This window comes from Sinohyriopsis cumingii, chromosome 2, assembly GCF_028554795.1.
Source record: "Sinohyriopsis cumingii isolate HCF-2022 chromosome 2, ASM2855479v2, whole genome shotgun sequence".
NCBI classification, from domain to species: domain Eukaryota; kingdom Metazoa; phylum Mollusca; class Bivalvia; order Unionida; family Unionidae; genus Sinohyriopsis; species Sinohyriopsis cumingii.
The window spans coordinates 65,454,776-65,468,920 of record NC_142962.1 but is presented as its reverse complement, the minus strand read 5'-3'; the positions used below and the strand labels follow the sequence as shown (position 1 = coordinate 65,468,920).

Sequence of the window (14,145 nt, the reverse complement as noted above, 5' to 3'; positions counted from 1 at the left end):
AACTACCTAGATTAACCACTACAGATGAGGCCTCACAATAAGTGTGTGTGTGAGTTGGATTTTTAACATTGCATCAACAATTTTTCAGTCATATTGCTATGATGTCTACAGTGTGGCAGTTTATAGTGATGTCTAGAACTGGGGCATCATGCCGCAGACATGTAGCATGAGGTCCCACCCATTCACATTATCAAGACACCAGGCTGATCATTCCTAACACTAACCTCTTAGACCACTCCGGTGGCTTAGTGGTTAGAGCATCCGCCTCGGATGCGGGAGGACATGGGTTCGAACACAGACTGAGTCATACCAAAGACTTACAAATATGGTACTAACAGCTGCCTCGCTAGGTGCTCAGCATTAAGAGGTTAGTGTTAGGACTGGTCGGCCTGGTATCAGGATAAGGTGACTTGGTGGGATATGATGCTACATGTCTGCTCTGCAGCATGATGCTCCAGTGCTTGACATCACTATAAACTGCCACACTGCAGACATCATAGCGATATGACTGAAAAATTGTTAAAGTTACGTTAAAAATCCTAATCACACACACGCCTCTTAATGCTGAGCACCTAGTGAGGCAGCTGTTAGTACCATTTTTATGAGTCTTTGGTATGACTCAGCCGGTGTTCGAACCACTGACTTCCCGCATCCAAGGTGGACACTCTAACCTCTAGGCCAATGGAACGGTGGCCTCACATTAAAAGCATATAGCCTACTCGCCTAATTCCTAACCTCATTCATATGTATAATTCAAAGTCCACTAGTTGGGGGTAACCAATCCAATATACAATGTGCAGCCAGTAAAATGAAAAGAATTTCCATAAAGTCAAGATAAGACCACGTCTTCATTTTAACTGCAGAGTGCTAAGAACATCTCCAATATCCTTTGACAATTACAAGATTTTCAAATTTGCTTGCTGTGGATGCAAGATTGTTGTCATTTTCATTTAGGACCAACAATACATCATAACAAGTTACTGGTGGATAATCCATACTTATATTGCTTTCCGTTTTGAAAAAGTAACAATAACAAGATTTTCAATATGGATACCAGGGTGGACATTAGATTGGCACCATTTACATTTAGGATCAACCATGCATCATAATTTTCCTTGTGAAAGCACAATATGACCAGCCATCTATAAGAAGTAGCCATAACAAGATTTTCAAGATGGCCATTGTGATGGCCGTCATGGAAGTCAAAATAGTATAATTTTCATTTATTACCAACTATACATCATTAAGAAATAGATCAGTGAAAACTCCATGCTGATATGAACATTCATTCTGGAGTAGTGATAGTAAGATTTTCAAGATGACCACTGTTGCAGCCATATTGGATGTGCAAGTGGCACCAATTTCATTTAGGACCAACCAGACATCATAAGAAGTCTTCTGGTGAAAACACAATGGCAATATCACATTTTAATCAGGAGGAGCAGCAATAACAAGATTTTTAAGATGGCTGCTTTGGTGGCCATATTGGATATCTGATTTGCACCATTCTTATTTAGTACCAAATAAACATCATAAGAAGGCTTTTATTGAAAACTCAATGTTCACATGATTGTCCATTCAGAGTAAGTAGAGATAACAAGATTATCAAGATGGCCATGGTGGAAGCCATAATGAACATCAGATAAGTACTATTTTTATGTAGGACCAGCTAGATACCATAAAATGTCTCCTGGTGAAAGTCTTATGTTGTTTTGACATTCCATTCAGGTGAAGTAGCAATCACAAGATTCTTATGATAGCTGCAATTTGATTTACACATGTAATTTAATTAATTTTGTAATATTATTGACCGATAAACTTCTGATGTTAAACAAAATTTCTATTTAAAAAAGAACATATTTTTTATTCTTGACATTGTGTAAATACTGTAAATAATAAACTTATTTTGTCCAACCTGTTACAAATTCCTATCAAATTTGAAATAATTTCTTTAAAAGTTCCTCATTGAGTCTGCTTATTAAAATGAACATGAAACCCAACTTCAATAAAAAAAATCTAAATATATGTAAATGCTCATAACACAATACAAAAAATAGCCCAGTATTTTCTCATTGTAATTTGTGATAATTTTAAATCTCTAATAAAAGTAATGTATCAATTAAAGGTTCTGTGTAACAAATGCAAAGTTCTTCCAACATACATTTCAGATTAACAAAACGATTGAAAATCATGATTGTATATTTTTTTAAAATCAAATATGCCAAGTAATCTGCTGGAATCAATGCATTTAAGTGCAAAATCTGATGCAAATCTTTGTAAAAATTAAGACAGAGTATAATTTTTGTCATTAAGAGACCAAATAACAAATACAAAATTCCTCTCACCCGAGTTCAGTCATTTGCATACCGTTCAAGATAAATAACTACAGCGTCCTTTTATATAAAAAAAAAATAATATATTAATTACCTCCCTTGTCAAATTGACTTCTGGGATTGTAAACAGGCAAACAACAAAAATGTCGGAAAGGAAATGACCGAAAAATGTACCGCTTCACATTCTACAATTAACAACTATTGACGGTGGTTGCATGATAAAGTGACCATTTTGTAAGTTTCTTATAAATAACCCCGTAGATAATACATTTAGTCTTTCGCGCACCGACCGCGAGTCTATCAAATGATTTTCCTAGTTTGCGAGATCATAGATTCTCGACAATTTTTCACTACTTCAGCGCTTGACTGATTTCCTTGAACTTGCACACCAAGGCTCATTTACAGAAAATGAATATAACTGTCAGATCGTTATCAAACCACGAGTGTGTATATGAGGCACGAATAAGTAGAGCAGAAGTTGCACCTTTATGGTTTATGTGTTCATTTTGGTCATTACGACCTTTTCCATCCCATTATATACAGTGCACAGGTGCTCGATGCGAGCTTGATGTTTAAAAAAAACCCAATAATCTGAAGGAAAAAATCATACAGACTGACAAAAATACCTTAGATTACCCCGATGACCCGTTCTGACATAGGACCCTCTCTATCATAATATATAAGAGAGAAGGTACGGAACTTCCAAATACTTCGCTCCACCCATGACCCTCTATTTCCTTCTGCTATTTCCGTCTTAAAAGGCACACGACCATACTATATGGCTTGTTTTACTTTTGAGATATTTTTCTATCCATCAAGCCATCATTGACTTTTCTGCATTGTACCAAACTGAAGTTACGGGCTCCGAAACGTGCGATTTTCGCGAAGTTTTTCATTGTGGACACTTCCGTGCTCATGTGAAAACCGGTGACAAGAGCGATATGGACAACGTTTTCAACTCTAAAGGGCATCCTTTCTTGAATTACAGAACAGCGGTAGATGCAAAAGTAAGTTTTTTACTTACCATTAACTCAATTCCACTTAGGAATCCTGTTCCATGCAAGAACATTGTCTTCTTCACTGCACAACACATCGTATTCATGCATCTCTATTTTCAAAATAGGCAAACTATGTGGCACTAATGTCAACGCCGAAATATGATTGGCTCAAAAGGTTACACTTATTACCATAGGAGCACGGAAGTGTCCACAATGAAAAACTTCGCGAAAATCGCATGTTTTGGAGCCTGTAACTTCAGTTTGGTACAATGCAGAAAAGTCAATGATAGCTTGATGGATAGAAAAATATCTCAAAAGTAAAACAAGCCATATAGTATGGTCGTGTGCCTGTAAAGATGGAAATAGCAGAAGGAAATAGAGGGTCATGGGTGGAACGAAGTATTTGGAAGTTCGTACCTTCTCTCATATATTATGATAGAGAGGGTCCTATGTCAGAACGGGTCATCGGGGTAATCTAAGGTATTTTTGTCACTCTGTATGATTTTTTTCCTTTAGAAGATTGTTTTTTTTTTTTCTTAACATCAAGCTCGCTTTGAGTACCTGTGATACAGTGCTGTTGGGTATTTCTGTGCACTTTAAGGTTTCCGTCTGCAGTATTGAAGCCAAATGTATACCGAATTCGACCGATTGATGAAAATAAAATACAGCAATGCTTACCATTTGAAAAGAGGCAATTGTCACCAGAATATTCTGTTCAAAATAATATTAATTTTGGACACAGGGAATACCACCCCCGTGTTTTCCTGACTCACGATATGTCGGCCTATTCTGCGCACAGCTTAAAGTTAGTAAAGTTAAACATTTTATAAAAAATAAGCTATTATGTGAAAGAGAAACAACAATGGATAGGATGTGATGTGTTTACAATGTCTTGTTGATGGGGAAAAATTACTAAAGAATTTAGAAACAGACATAAACTTGACAATTTATGTTCTAGCAACAAGTTGACAGGTTGGGTAGCAGACGATTTTGTATGTGTGGGACAACTTCTTGCGAAATTGGAAACTTGGATTAAAATATATTGTTTTAAAATATACATTTCCAAATATAATATATTTATTTGTATGATTCTAAAAGAGAAAGAGTAAGTAGGATTTTCTGGGTTACTGGTTCAAGAAGTTCATGGAGTGAGTCTTCATGTTGACATTTAGAAATCATGTTTTCATATGCATTTCAAGTCAAAATGCGGGATATTTTTGTACACTTTATGAATATCATTTTCCTTAATTAAAGTATGATGGTTCTTTCTTGATACAAAATGGATTTTTGAACAAAACTAACACGTGATTCAATGTCCACAGAAATGACATATCGTGGCACATAATTAGCTGACATGGTGGTATATTTTGACATTTATGCCAGAACATCTAAAATGGAGTTGGGAAAGTAGGAGTAAACTTGGACTAGGTCATTACCCCATTTATCCTGGCCATGTGACTTTACCAGAGCACAACAAAAACTATATATTGTAATTCTAAGAACAGTGACTAAATTATTATATATTGTAATTATATTTTATAATGAGAAAGTCCACAGGATTGCTACTGAAAATTACCCTAAACATGAAGTTGTAATGTTGAGGTTACTCATCCATAACATCAGTGACCACAGTGGTTTGCTGAGATCAGTATTATGGTGTTCAAAAGGGTATATGCTCACATATACATTCATAGGGGTTCTTTCACAATAATCCTAAATTCTCTTTGACACTATGTTCCAGTTAAGTTTTACAAGCTACCAAAAACAGCTTTTTATGTGGCATTTGATTAAATACTTGTACCCATTTGCAACTACAATTCTGTAAACAAGGTACTCATGTCAGATGAAAATTAATTACAAATATATAGTTTCTGCTGTGCTCATTTCAAGTCATATGACAAAATAAGGTCACATAAACCTTAACAACTAGAGTGCATCCAGCTCCATATTCATTTATTTAATCTATCATTCATTCATTCAACCACCTACTCATTCACTCTTCATTCTTTCTGGATGCAGCTTGAACTTTGCTTATCTCAATTTAAGCCTTGCTATTTCTTTATCTGTAACTGCATTTCAAACTACAGCCACTGCAGATTTTACTCTTTTCCCTAACAGTTATTTTCTAATTATGTTCTTTCCCAATACTTTTGACTGAACACATTAGTCAGTTTTTATTATTTTTATGATAGTAGTTCTTAATATTTACTGGATAATGTAAATGAAAATTGCATTTTACCCAGGAGTTGCACTTTTATTTACAGTAGTCCCCCACTTGAATGCACACACCCCCCAACCAGCGGCCACCCACTCCTTATGGCCAGAATCCGTTGGCACCGATGAGTTTGTGTTCAAAAGTACCCCTCATGAAAGGCCACCTGGCTAACGTGACCAGCACATTAGTGCAATAATATAAAATTTACCCCTCACAAGCGGCCGCATTTTATTTTAATATGTATCCAGAACCAGTATTGTATTCATAGCGTGTGTTAAGTAATCCGATTTCTGTTTCCTGATGTCAGGTTTTCGTTACTGAAAGAAGTGTTGACTAAAGTACATGTACCGCTAGGTTAATATTATATAATTTACACCTCACGAAGAGCCATATTTATTCCATAAAGCCGAGAAAGACTCAAATTTTAATCCATACAAAAGGGTAAGTACATGTAATCCAATTAGCCTTACTGCCGTGTTATCATAAGATGTCCAGTTTAGTCACTCTGATAATTGTTAAGATTACAATTATTGAACAGTAGTAACAGCTGAGAAGTGGCAGTATTGATGTACAATACACAAGTCAGCAGGAAAATGGTTTGTTAGCCTTTATGGCTTCCCTTAGTAAGATGTTGAGCTTGTTCACTTTGATAATTAGTGGCTATTACTACTGACAATAATTGTCAAAATTGCAAATCCTACGGCCGCGAGGTCAAATCTGCGTGACGTTAATGGTACATATCGAAGCCGTTTTGGCTTCTCTCGCTTAGTATAAAGAAATGTATAAAAACAATAGGGTACCAGACTGCGACTAACGAATCACGTGACAAGATCACTTCCTTTAAAAACACCTGGCAATTTGTTTACATGCATAAAAAATTGTTTTATCATTATTTTAGTTGGCAACATGAATAACTTACTGCAAAAAAGATCAAACTGTCATTGAGGAAAAGATAAATTCTCAGTTCAGAAGAGAAAGTGAAAGTAATTCAACTGACCAAGAGGGGGTGGGGGTGGTGAGGATCCTTTGCAGAAAACTGATGTCGGAAAGACTCAGATAAATAATAACGTGAAAGATAAGGAAACAATTCTGCAGAAGTGGGACTGTGAAATGGACGAAGAAAGGAAGACTGCTTGAGCCAGGAGATGTTTGTATCCTGATTTGAATGACAAGAAAAAGCAACAATTTTGTCAGTTGAATTGGGATACGATGACTTTACCGCAAGTAATGGATGGTTGCACAGATTTCAAGTGCGACACACTATTAAGTGTTCTGTCCTTAGTGGAGAATCAGCTGATGTTAATAAAGAAGTTGTCGAAGATTGGAACAAAAGACTAATGATATATGCAGGGGATATGACAGCAAGGATAATTTAATTGTGATGAGACTGGTTTTTTTTTTTAGTCTGTTACCAACAAAGTGACAGATGATGTGATCTGTAACATAATTATAAAGACAGTTTTAAAACTGTATTAATGGTTATTCATAACATTGTTTTGAAAATGATGAAACAGTTTGTTTTACATTTGTTTCACAACATGCAGGTGATTTTTTAATGAAAATATTAAATGTTTTAGAACTGAATATACTTGTGACTTTCTTCATATGTATTTACTATTCACATTTGTCATCCCCCTCTAGAAAGGCCACCCTCATTATAAGGCCACTTTTCTGCTGCAATAGGGGTGGCCTTATAAGAGGGGGACTACTGTACATAGTATTCTCTCTGCAGGAAAAAAACCCCCAAACTTGTATAGATGCTGCCCTATGAATTTCACTTTTCTGCCTATCCGAGCATGAAAAGAGCAAGATTTATCTTCCAAGTTTTGAAAAGACGGAAATAAAAAGTGTAAGATTCTTCATTTATATCTGAAATAGATTTCCAACAATAAACAGCTAGCCTGCAATTGGAATGTAATACAGTATAAATTAAGTGGTAATATTTTTTAATCTCTATATTCTTGGATCAACGTGCATCATAACTGTCAGAATCACATACAAAAAACCTCAATCAGTGAGCTATTTGTACAATACTTAAAATTTGTCATAAATCAACTTAAAACCATATTATGTCTTTGACATTCAGAACATATATATAACATAGTTTTATGGTTTGTTTAAATTCAAAGACTATGTCTTCTGGCATTAAATCATGTTATAACTTTGTTTTATTATATGCTCATTTTTTTCCCCGTTAACATTACATTGTCAGAATCGTTCAGTATTACCCGATACTGAACTCGCGCGACAATATACATATAGCAGTCATGTGCATAAAGGAACTACTTTCTATTGTAAACAAACAATGGACGCAGATGCCAGCACTTTTGATTTTGTACACAAATCATGTACACTCATGTAAGAGGCTCTTTATGTTGTGGTTGTTTAAATTTGTTTCTGAATGAACTACAACAGATGTTTTGTGGACTGCCACATAACCAGCTGCTTTGGCACATTCCGCATTGATACAATGTTATGGATTTAAGCTAGCTACATTATATAACACACGCAAGATAATGTCCTTACAAATAACATACAAGTGACAAGTCATATACTCTCTTCTTTAGCTGGTGATAAGGGCAAAATAAAATATACTTAGTTTTACATCCTGAATTTCCTCAAAATGTATTTAAATTCTGCAAATCCGAATTACATGAGCCATGTCATAGGTTTTCAATCTGGATTACACATTTCGAAATTGTGCTGTAATTTCGATGATAAGTGTAGTTACATCCTCCTTACTGCACTCAAAATGAAATAAGCATTAAATTCCATAGCGTCATTTTGATAATTGCAATTGAAAGACTTCATATTTTTCCCACATTACGATTTCAAACATTCAATGACAGAAACAGAAACACATTTGCAGATGTCAACGCGCTTCTCCCTAGCTTATTAAATCTCATGTATTTCATGTGGAATCATCACATACAAATCCAGTCAATAATCACAAAATTTCCTAGAATCAAGAAAAATACCAAAATCTATTAATTCCAGATCAAACGGAAAAGTTGTTGCAATGCACATTCATTCACAATATGACTCCAAATTTCAATTTTAACTAGACACGCCATTTTCTTTCGAAAGTTGTTGAACACGTGACTAAGTTCAAATTTATCTGGGTGGAGTTATGTGCGCAGTAATAATGTTGATTTGTATAATGATGAATATGCGCTTGTGTATTTAGTTTGGAATGCGGCATACATTCATTTACGTTGTTTCTTGTAGTGTATTGTGTTTATATAATTAAACCTTAGGTAGAATAAAAGAAATGAGCATATAATAAAAAGGTTACTGCCTCTGTATGGGAAAATATGAACTCGTTTTGTTGGAAGAATATACTGCACTCCCAAGGTCGTGCAGTATTCCATCCCAAAACTCGTTCATATTTTCCCATACAAATGCAGTAACCTATAAATACCATATAAATATATAGAGGATATTTTCTTTTCCTATGCCAATACTGGATATATTTCATTGCATGGTATCACAAATGTGATATTGTAACAAGTGGCAAAACCACAAGCTAAAATATATTGTTTTTGATACCACAAGATGAAATATATCCAGCATTAATGTAGGAAAAGAAAATTTTCTTTTTATTATATACCAAACTTGCTCCAGAATCAAAGTTTAAGAGATTAAACTAATATTTGGCACAACATGCACACCCCCACCAGGTTTCCATAAATTTACCCCACTTTCATAGGGTGATCATAAAAGTACTCTTGACTTAAGGAAGCAATAAGACTGGGTTGACCTAATCTTTTGCAAAAAATTACATTTTGTCACTTTGTAAACTATTTGACCCTATCTGAATCAGTAATACATCATAGCAGGCTTGTCATTCATTGTCAAGTCGGTAAGGGGAAATAACTTGATAGAAGCAAACATCATCTGATCACACTTTTGTTATCAAAGATCAAATTCTGTGTTTAATAAGTATATTTTATATTTCATTGATATAAATTTCTTCACCCTTATGATGATAATGCATGCTTGTAAACTATGATTTACCCCACTGTTTTAAGACATTTCTGAGATCATTGCATTGTTTAAGGCTTTCATGATTGACCAGGATGACAGCACAGTACTTTTGCAGTGGGCAGAACTGTGAAGGGCAGCTATAAACTGAGCATAAAAATCAAGCAATTTTCACACCTTTTCTCAATCCAATAGAGAATCGGACAATTTTATTGGTTTTCATAAATGTAAGTAATAAGAACTCTTGTCCAATAAGAATATATGCAACCATGTCACCCAAAGTCAGATCTGATGGAATGGGTCATGTGACCTTATTACACTGCATGGGAAAGGACTTATATAAAGTTGATATTGAATTATTTTAACATATCCTAATTAATAAAAGAATTTATACAGACTGGAACTGAACATAGTGCCTACACATATCTCTACCACTGGCATTTTGTTTTTAAAATGTAGTTGTTACTATGTAATATGTGTTTGTATGAGTACACTAATACATGAAGTCTTTCATCTTTCTAGATAACCAAATGGCATCAAAATTCTGTGCGTCTCCAAAGTATCGAGAAAACTCTGATGAGGAGGTAAACCAGGAAGTTCCACCAAATTATGTGCCAAAGTCTCCAATTCAGCGTCCACCGCGCCCCTTGGAACAGAGCTGGAAATCACGACCAAGCCCCCCACCAGCCCTGCCAACAGCTAAAGCCAGTCGTGAACATAACTGGCAGGCCAATCAAGCCACAGTTCGAGAGAGAAATGCAGTAATGTTCAACAACCCACTGATGGCTGATGTTTACTTTTGTGTAGGAACACCACCAAATGTTCAGAGAATTCCTGCACATAAATATATTTTGGCCACAGGAAGCTCAGTGTTTTATGCCATGTTCTATGGTGGCCTGGCTGATAACAAGCAGGAAGATATTGAGTTACCTGACATAGAACCAACAGCTTTTCTCAATCTGTTGAAGTAAGAATTTTTTAAACCAGTAAATCTGACAATATTCTTACTAAACCATTATAGATGTATATCTGAGACTGAAATCTGTCACTGAGCAATGCTTTGTACTGATATTGAATGAATTAAAAAACTTTACAGAAAAGAACTTTCTACTAACAAATCATATCATGATATCGCTGCTCTTAATGTTTCTCTTGAATATTTTAAGTGAATGTTTGAAAATTAAAAATTTATGAAAACAAAGCTCCAAAGTGATCCATAGTTTGAAAAATTACAAAATCGCCAAGCCCCCCTTCCCATTCTGAATTAAAAGTTCCAATACAGTTCATTCATCAGAATGATAAAAATTAATTTTTTTAGTCTGTTTTGTTTCCTTTTATTTGCAGGTATCTATACTGTGATGAACTGGATGTACCTCTTGCAGCTGATAATGTTCTAACCACACTTTATGCTGCCAAAAAGTACATCGTTCCATCACTTGCTCGAGTCTGTGTGCAGTATCTGGAAACCAGCTTAAGTGCACAAAATGCATGCATTCTTTTGAGTCAGTGTCGGCTATTTGAGGAGCAAGAACTGATGTCACGATGTTGGCAGGTCCTTGATGCCCAAGCTGAGGAGGCACTGACTTCTGATGGGTTTACAGAAGTAGACTACAGTACACTTGAGACAGTTCTAAACAGAGAGACGTTAAATGTCCGAGAAGTAACTGTATTCAAAGCTATGTGTAGGTGGGCAGAGGCAGAATGTCTTCGAAAAGATTTGAAATCTACCCCACAAAATAAACGACTGGTGCTTGGCAACCTCTTCTATAAAATAAGAGTTCCTGCAATGACATTAGAAGAGTTTGCCAATGGACCAGCTCAGTCAGGAATTTTAAGCCAAGAGGAGACAGTGAATATTTTCTTACACTACACTGCCAGGCATAAACCAACACTTCAGTTCATAAAAAAGTCTCGCACTGGACTAAAGCCCTTGAAGTGTCACAGATTTCAATCCTCTGCTTATCGAAGCAATCAGTGGCGTTATCGCGGACGATGTGACAGTATTCAGTTTGCTGTAGATCGAAGAATATTTGTGGCAGGGTTTGGTTTATACGGTTCAAGCAACGGTGCTTCAGAATACCAAGTAAGAACTGAACTGAAAAAGAATGGGATTATTCTTGGGCATACTTTCAGTCGCTTTTTCTCAGATGGGTCAAGTAATACATTTCCTGTTATGTTTCAAAATCCAATTCAAGTTGACCCTGACATGTATTATACGGCTAGTGTAGTACTTGATGGACCTGAACTTAGTTACTTTGGTCAGGAGGGCATGGCAGAAATTCAGACTGGACTGGTTACATTCCAATTTCAGTGTTCCTCAGACAGTACAAATGGCACAGGTGTTCAGGGAGGACAAATTCCAGAGATTATTTTCTACTGCTAGACTGCTTTATAATATAATCATTGACACTTTGTGTGTGATAGCTTTTGAAGAGCATTTTGTAACACATTAACTTCATACAAAGGAGTGTTTTATATGGATTAAGCATTTTTCAGTTTGCAGTTTATGTAAAAATGCTATTTTGTAACGAGATCTTGTTCTCTGTATAAAAAAAAATTGAGTTTGAGCATGATCTTACAGTGATGATTATGAATAACAATTACTTTCATTAGCTGAAAACTAGCCATTAAAAATAGCAAATTAGAAACAAAAAATAGCAAATTTGGAACAATTAACTTGTATCATGCAAAAGTCGAAGATCCACAAAAGAAAATCTACCCTTTTAATACCATTAGTGGCTGCATTTGAATGAACTACTAATATACTGATACTATTGTTTTGAACTTCCTTTCCTTCCCTATTTGAAAGAATAAAAATTATGCCAACAAAAATGTACATTTTGTCTTCTTCCTACTGGACTAATATTGACACCAGGCAAAGAAGGGGTTAAAGATGAGTATACTCCACTTGTTGCCTTTACTGGCCATCAAAATTAAATGTCCAGACGTCTGTGAGCTGACTTTGTGTTTGCTTTATTCTTAGTGTTATGTTAACAAAGGTGGATCCTGGGGTAACTGCATAAGTGTTCTTTATTCCAACAGTCAAGCCAAAAACAAGATTGTTGTAATGTTATGATTATGACGTGAAATGGGTTAGCAAGTAGTAAGTGCTCAGAAAAAAAACTTTATCCAAGCTGTCCACTCACAATCCAAATGCTCAATGCCATAAAGAAGAAAAAATAAAGAGCCATCTGACCCCAACATTCCACAAGTTTTTTTCCTGGAACAGGCATGGGGTCATTTACAGGTGCTCAATTATGATTACAAGCTGTCTGGCACTGATGATTATGACTACACTTTATATGGAAACCATGATTACAGGGGGATGATTATGATAAATTGTACTTGTTTGATATCTTGTTTGTTTCAAGCAGATGTCATATATTGTATAACTGCAACAAACAAAAAATAGCTTGTATTGGCCACCTAAAATTACACATTCCTGATTGTAATACTCAACATTCACGGTCGTTTGTTTATGGAAACTTTTATTATTCTTTTTAATACGCATTTAATTAGTGATATTTTTGGTCGTAATCATGATTACACTATTTGATTACAATGTCAATGAAGGACAATTACGATTATAATTACGGAGCTTCTGAAATCAATTATTACAATTATAGCTCATATTGTAATTGATCGCAATTGATTATGATTACAATCATATTCGGCCCCATGCCTGTCCAGGATCATCCCTCATTAATCTTGTATAATGTCACATACAAAAGTGGACATAATTCACAATCTGCTTCAAGGAAGAAAATCATCCTGTCACAATTAACACTCGTGCTCATATTGTCTGCACTCACTAAACATGGAGCTGAATCCAAAATATTTTTAAGAAAAACATGTCTGATTAGCTTTATTTTGTGAATGGAGGCACTATATATATATGTTCAAACAAAGAACCACCTTTCAGTTATTATACTAAACTGCAAAATAGTCTGTCACCAAACTATATGCTATACGTTACACCACTAGTCTGAATATATACATATTTCCCTTCGATATCATTGACAGCACTGAACTGAAATAACAAGCAAAGTTTTCATTTATGCCCCTGCCAAACAATGAAGGGGCCAATACTGAATTACACTCATTTACCCTTGTTTGTTTACTTAATTCCTACAGAAATTTTCAGGGCATTGCATTTAAACTTGTTCAATACTCAGAAATGTTTAATTTTAACTGGTACATTTTTTAAGAACAAAATCGTATTCTGAACATTTTTTAAAGTCACCTTTCTGCTATATGTCGCTAATTTGTATAATTAATATGAACATATTCCAATGCACTGCCATGAAACTTGGTTCATTTGTTACATAGCCAAGAAGGCCAAGGCCTGCATGTTTAACCCAATGCTCAAAGCATTGCTGCAAACATGGGATCTTGATCCTAAGTCAAAAGGTTAAGTGAGAGTTTCATAGCATAAATTGCCTTTGCTTTATATAGTGACATCCCATCACATAATCTTGTATGAATTTGACCCTGACCTCAAGGTCACAGGGACAAAAGAATGTGTCATAGTGAACTGTCTTTGTTTCATAGCGAAGAAAATCTTTCAAAAGGGCTTAGGAAGTATATGCAAATGAAAAACTTCAACCAAAACCCT

The 14,145-nt window shown here is 35.3% G+C and overlaps 2 protein-coding genes across 4 annotated transcripts in view; one reads left to right on the top strand and one right to left on the bottom strand.

Moving 5' to 3' along the window:
* Window positions 1-14,145, bottom strand: part of LOC149805066 (transcription factor IIIB 90 kDa subunit-like) — a 113,421-nt gene that overhangs the window by 84,351 nt on the left and 14,925 nt on the right. The window lies entirely within an intron of this gene.
* Window positions 2,448-12,362, top strand: LOC149805067 (BTB/POZ domain-containing protein 3-like). 3 transcript variants are annotated; one of them, XM_089946992.1, is made up of 3 exons: window positions 2,448-2,567; window positions 10,053-10,497; window positions 10,875-12,362. In XM_089946992.1, the coding sequence occupies exons 2-3, from the start codon at window positions 10,061-10,063 to the stop codon at window positions 11,911-11,913; spliced, it is 1,476 nt and encodes a 491-aa protein (XP_089803118.1). In that variant the 5' UTR covers window positions 2,448-2,567; window positions 10,053-10,060; the 3' UTR covers window positions 11,914-12,362. The 3 variants fall into 3 exon arrangements, with proteins under 3 accessions (XP_089803118.1, XP_089803127.1, XP_089803112.1); XM_089947001.1 differs by lacking the exon at window positions 2,448-2,567 and adding an exon at window positions 7,269-7,395; XM_089946986.1 differs by lacking the exon at window positions 2,448-2,567 and having other exon boundaries at window positions 10,016-10,497.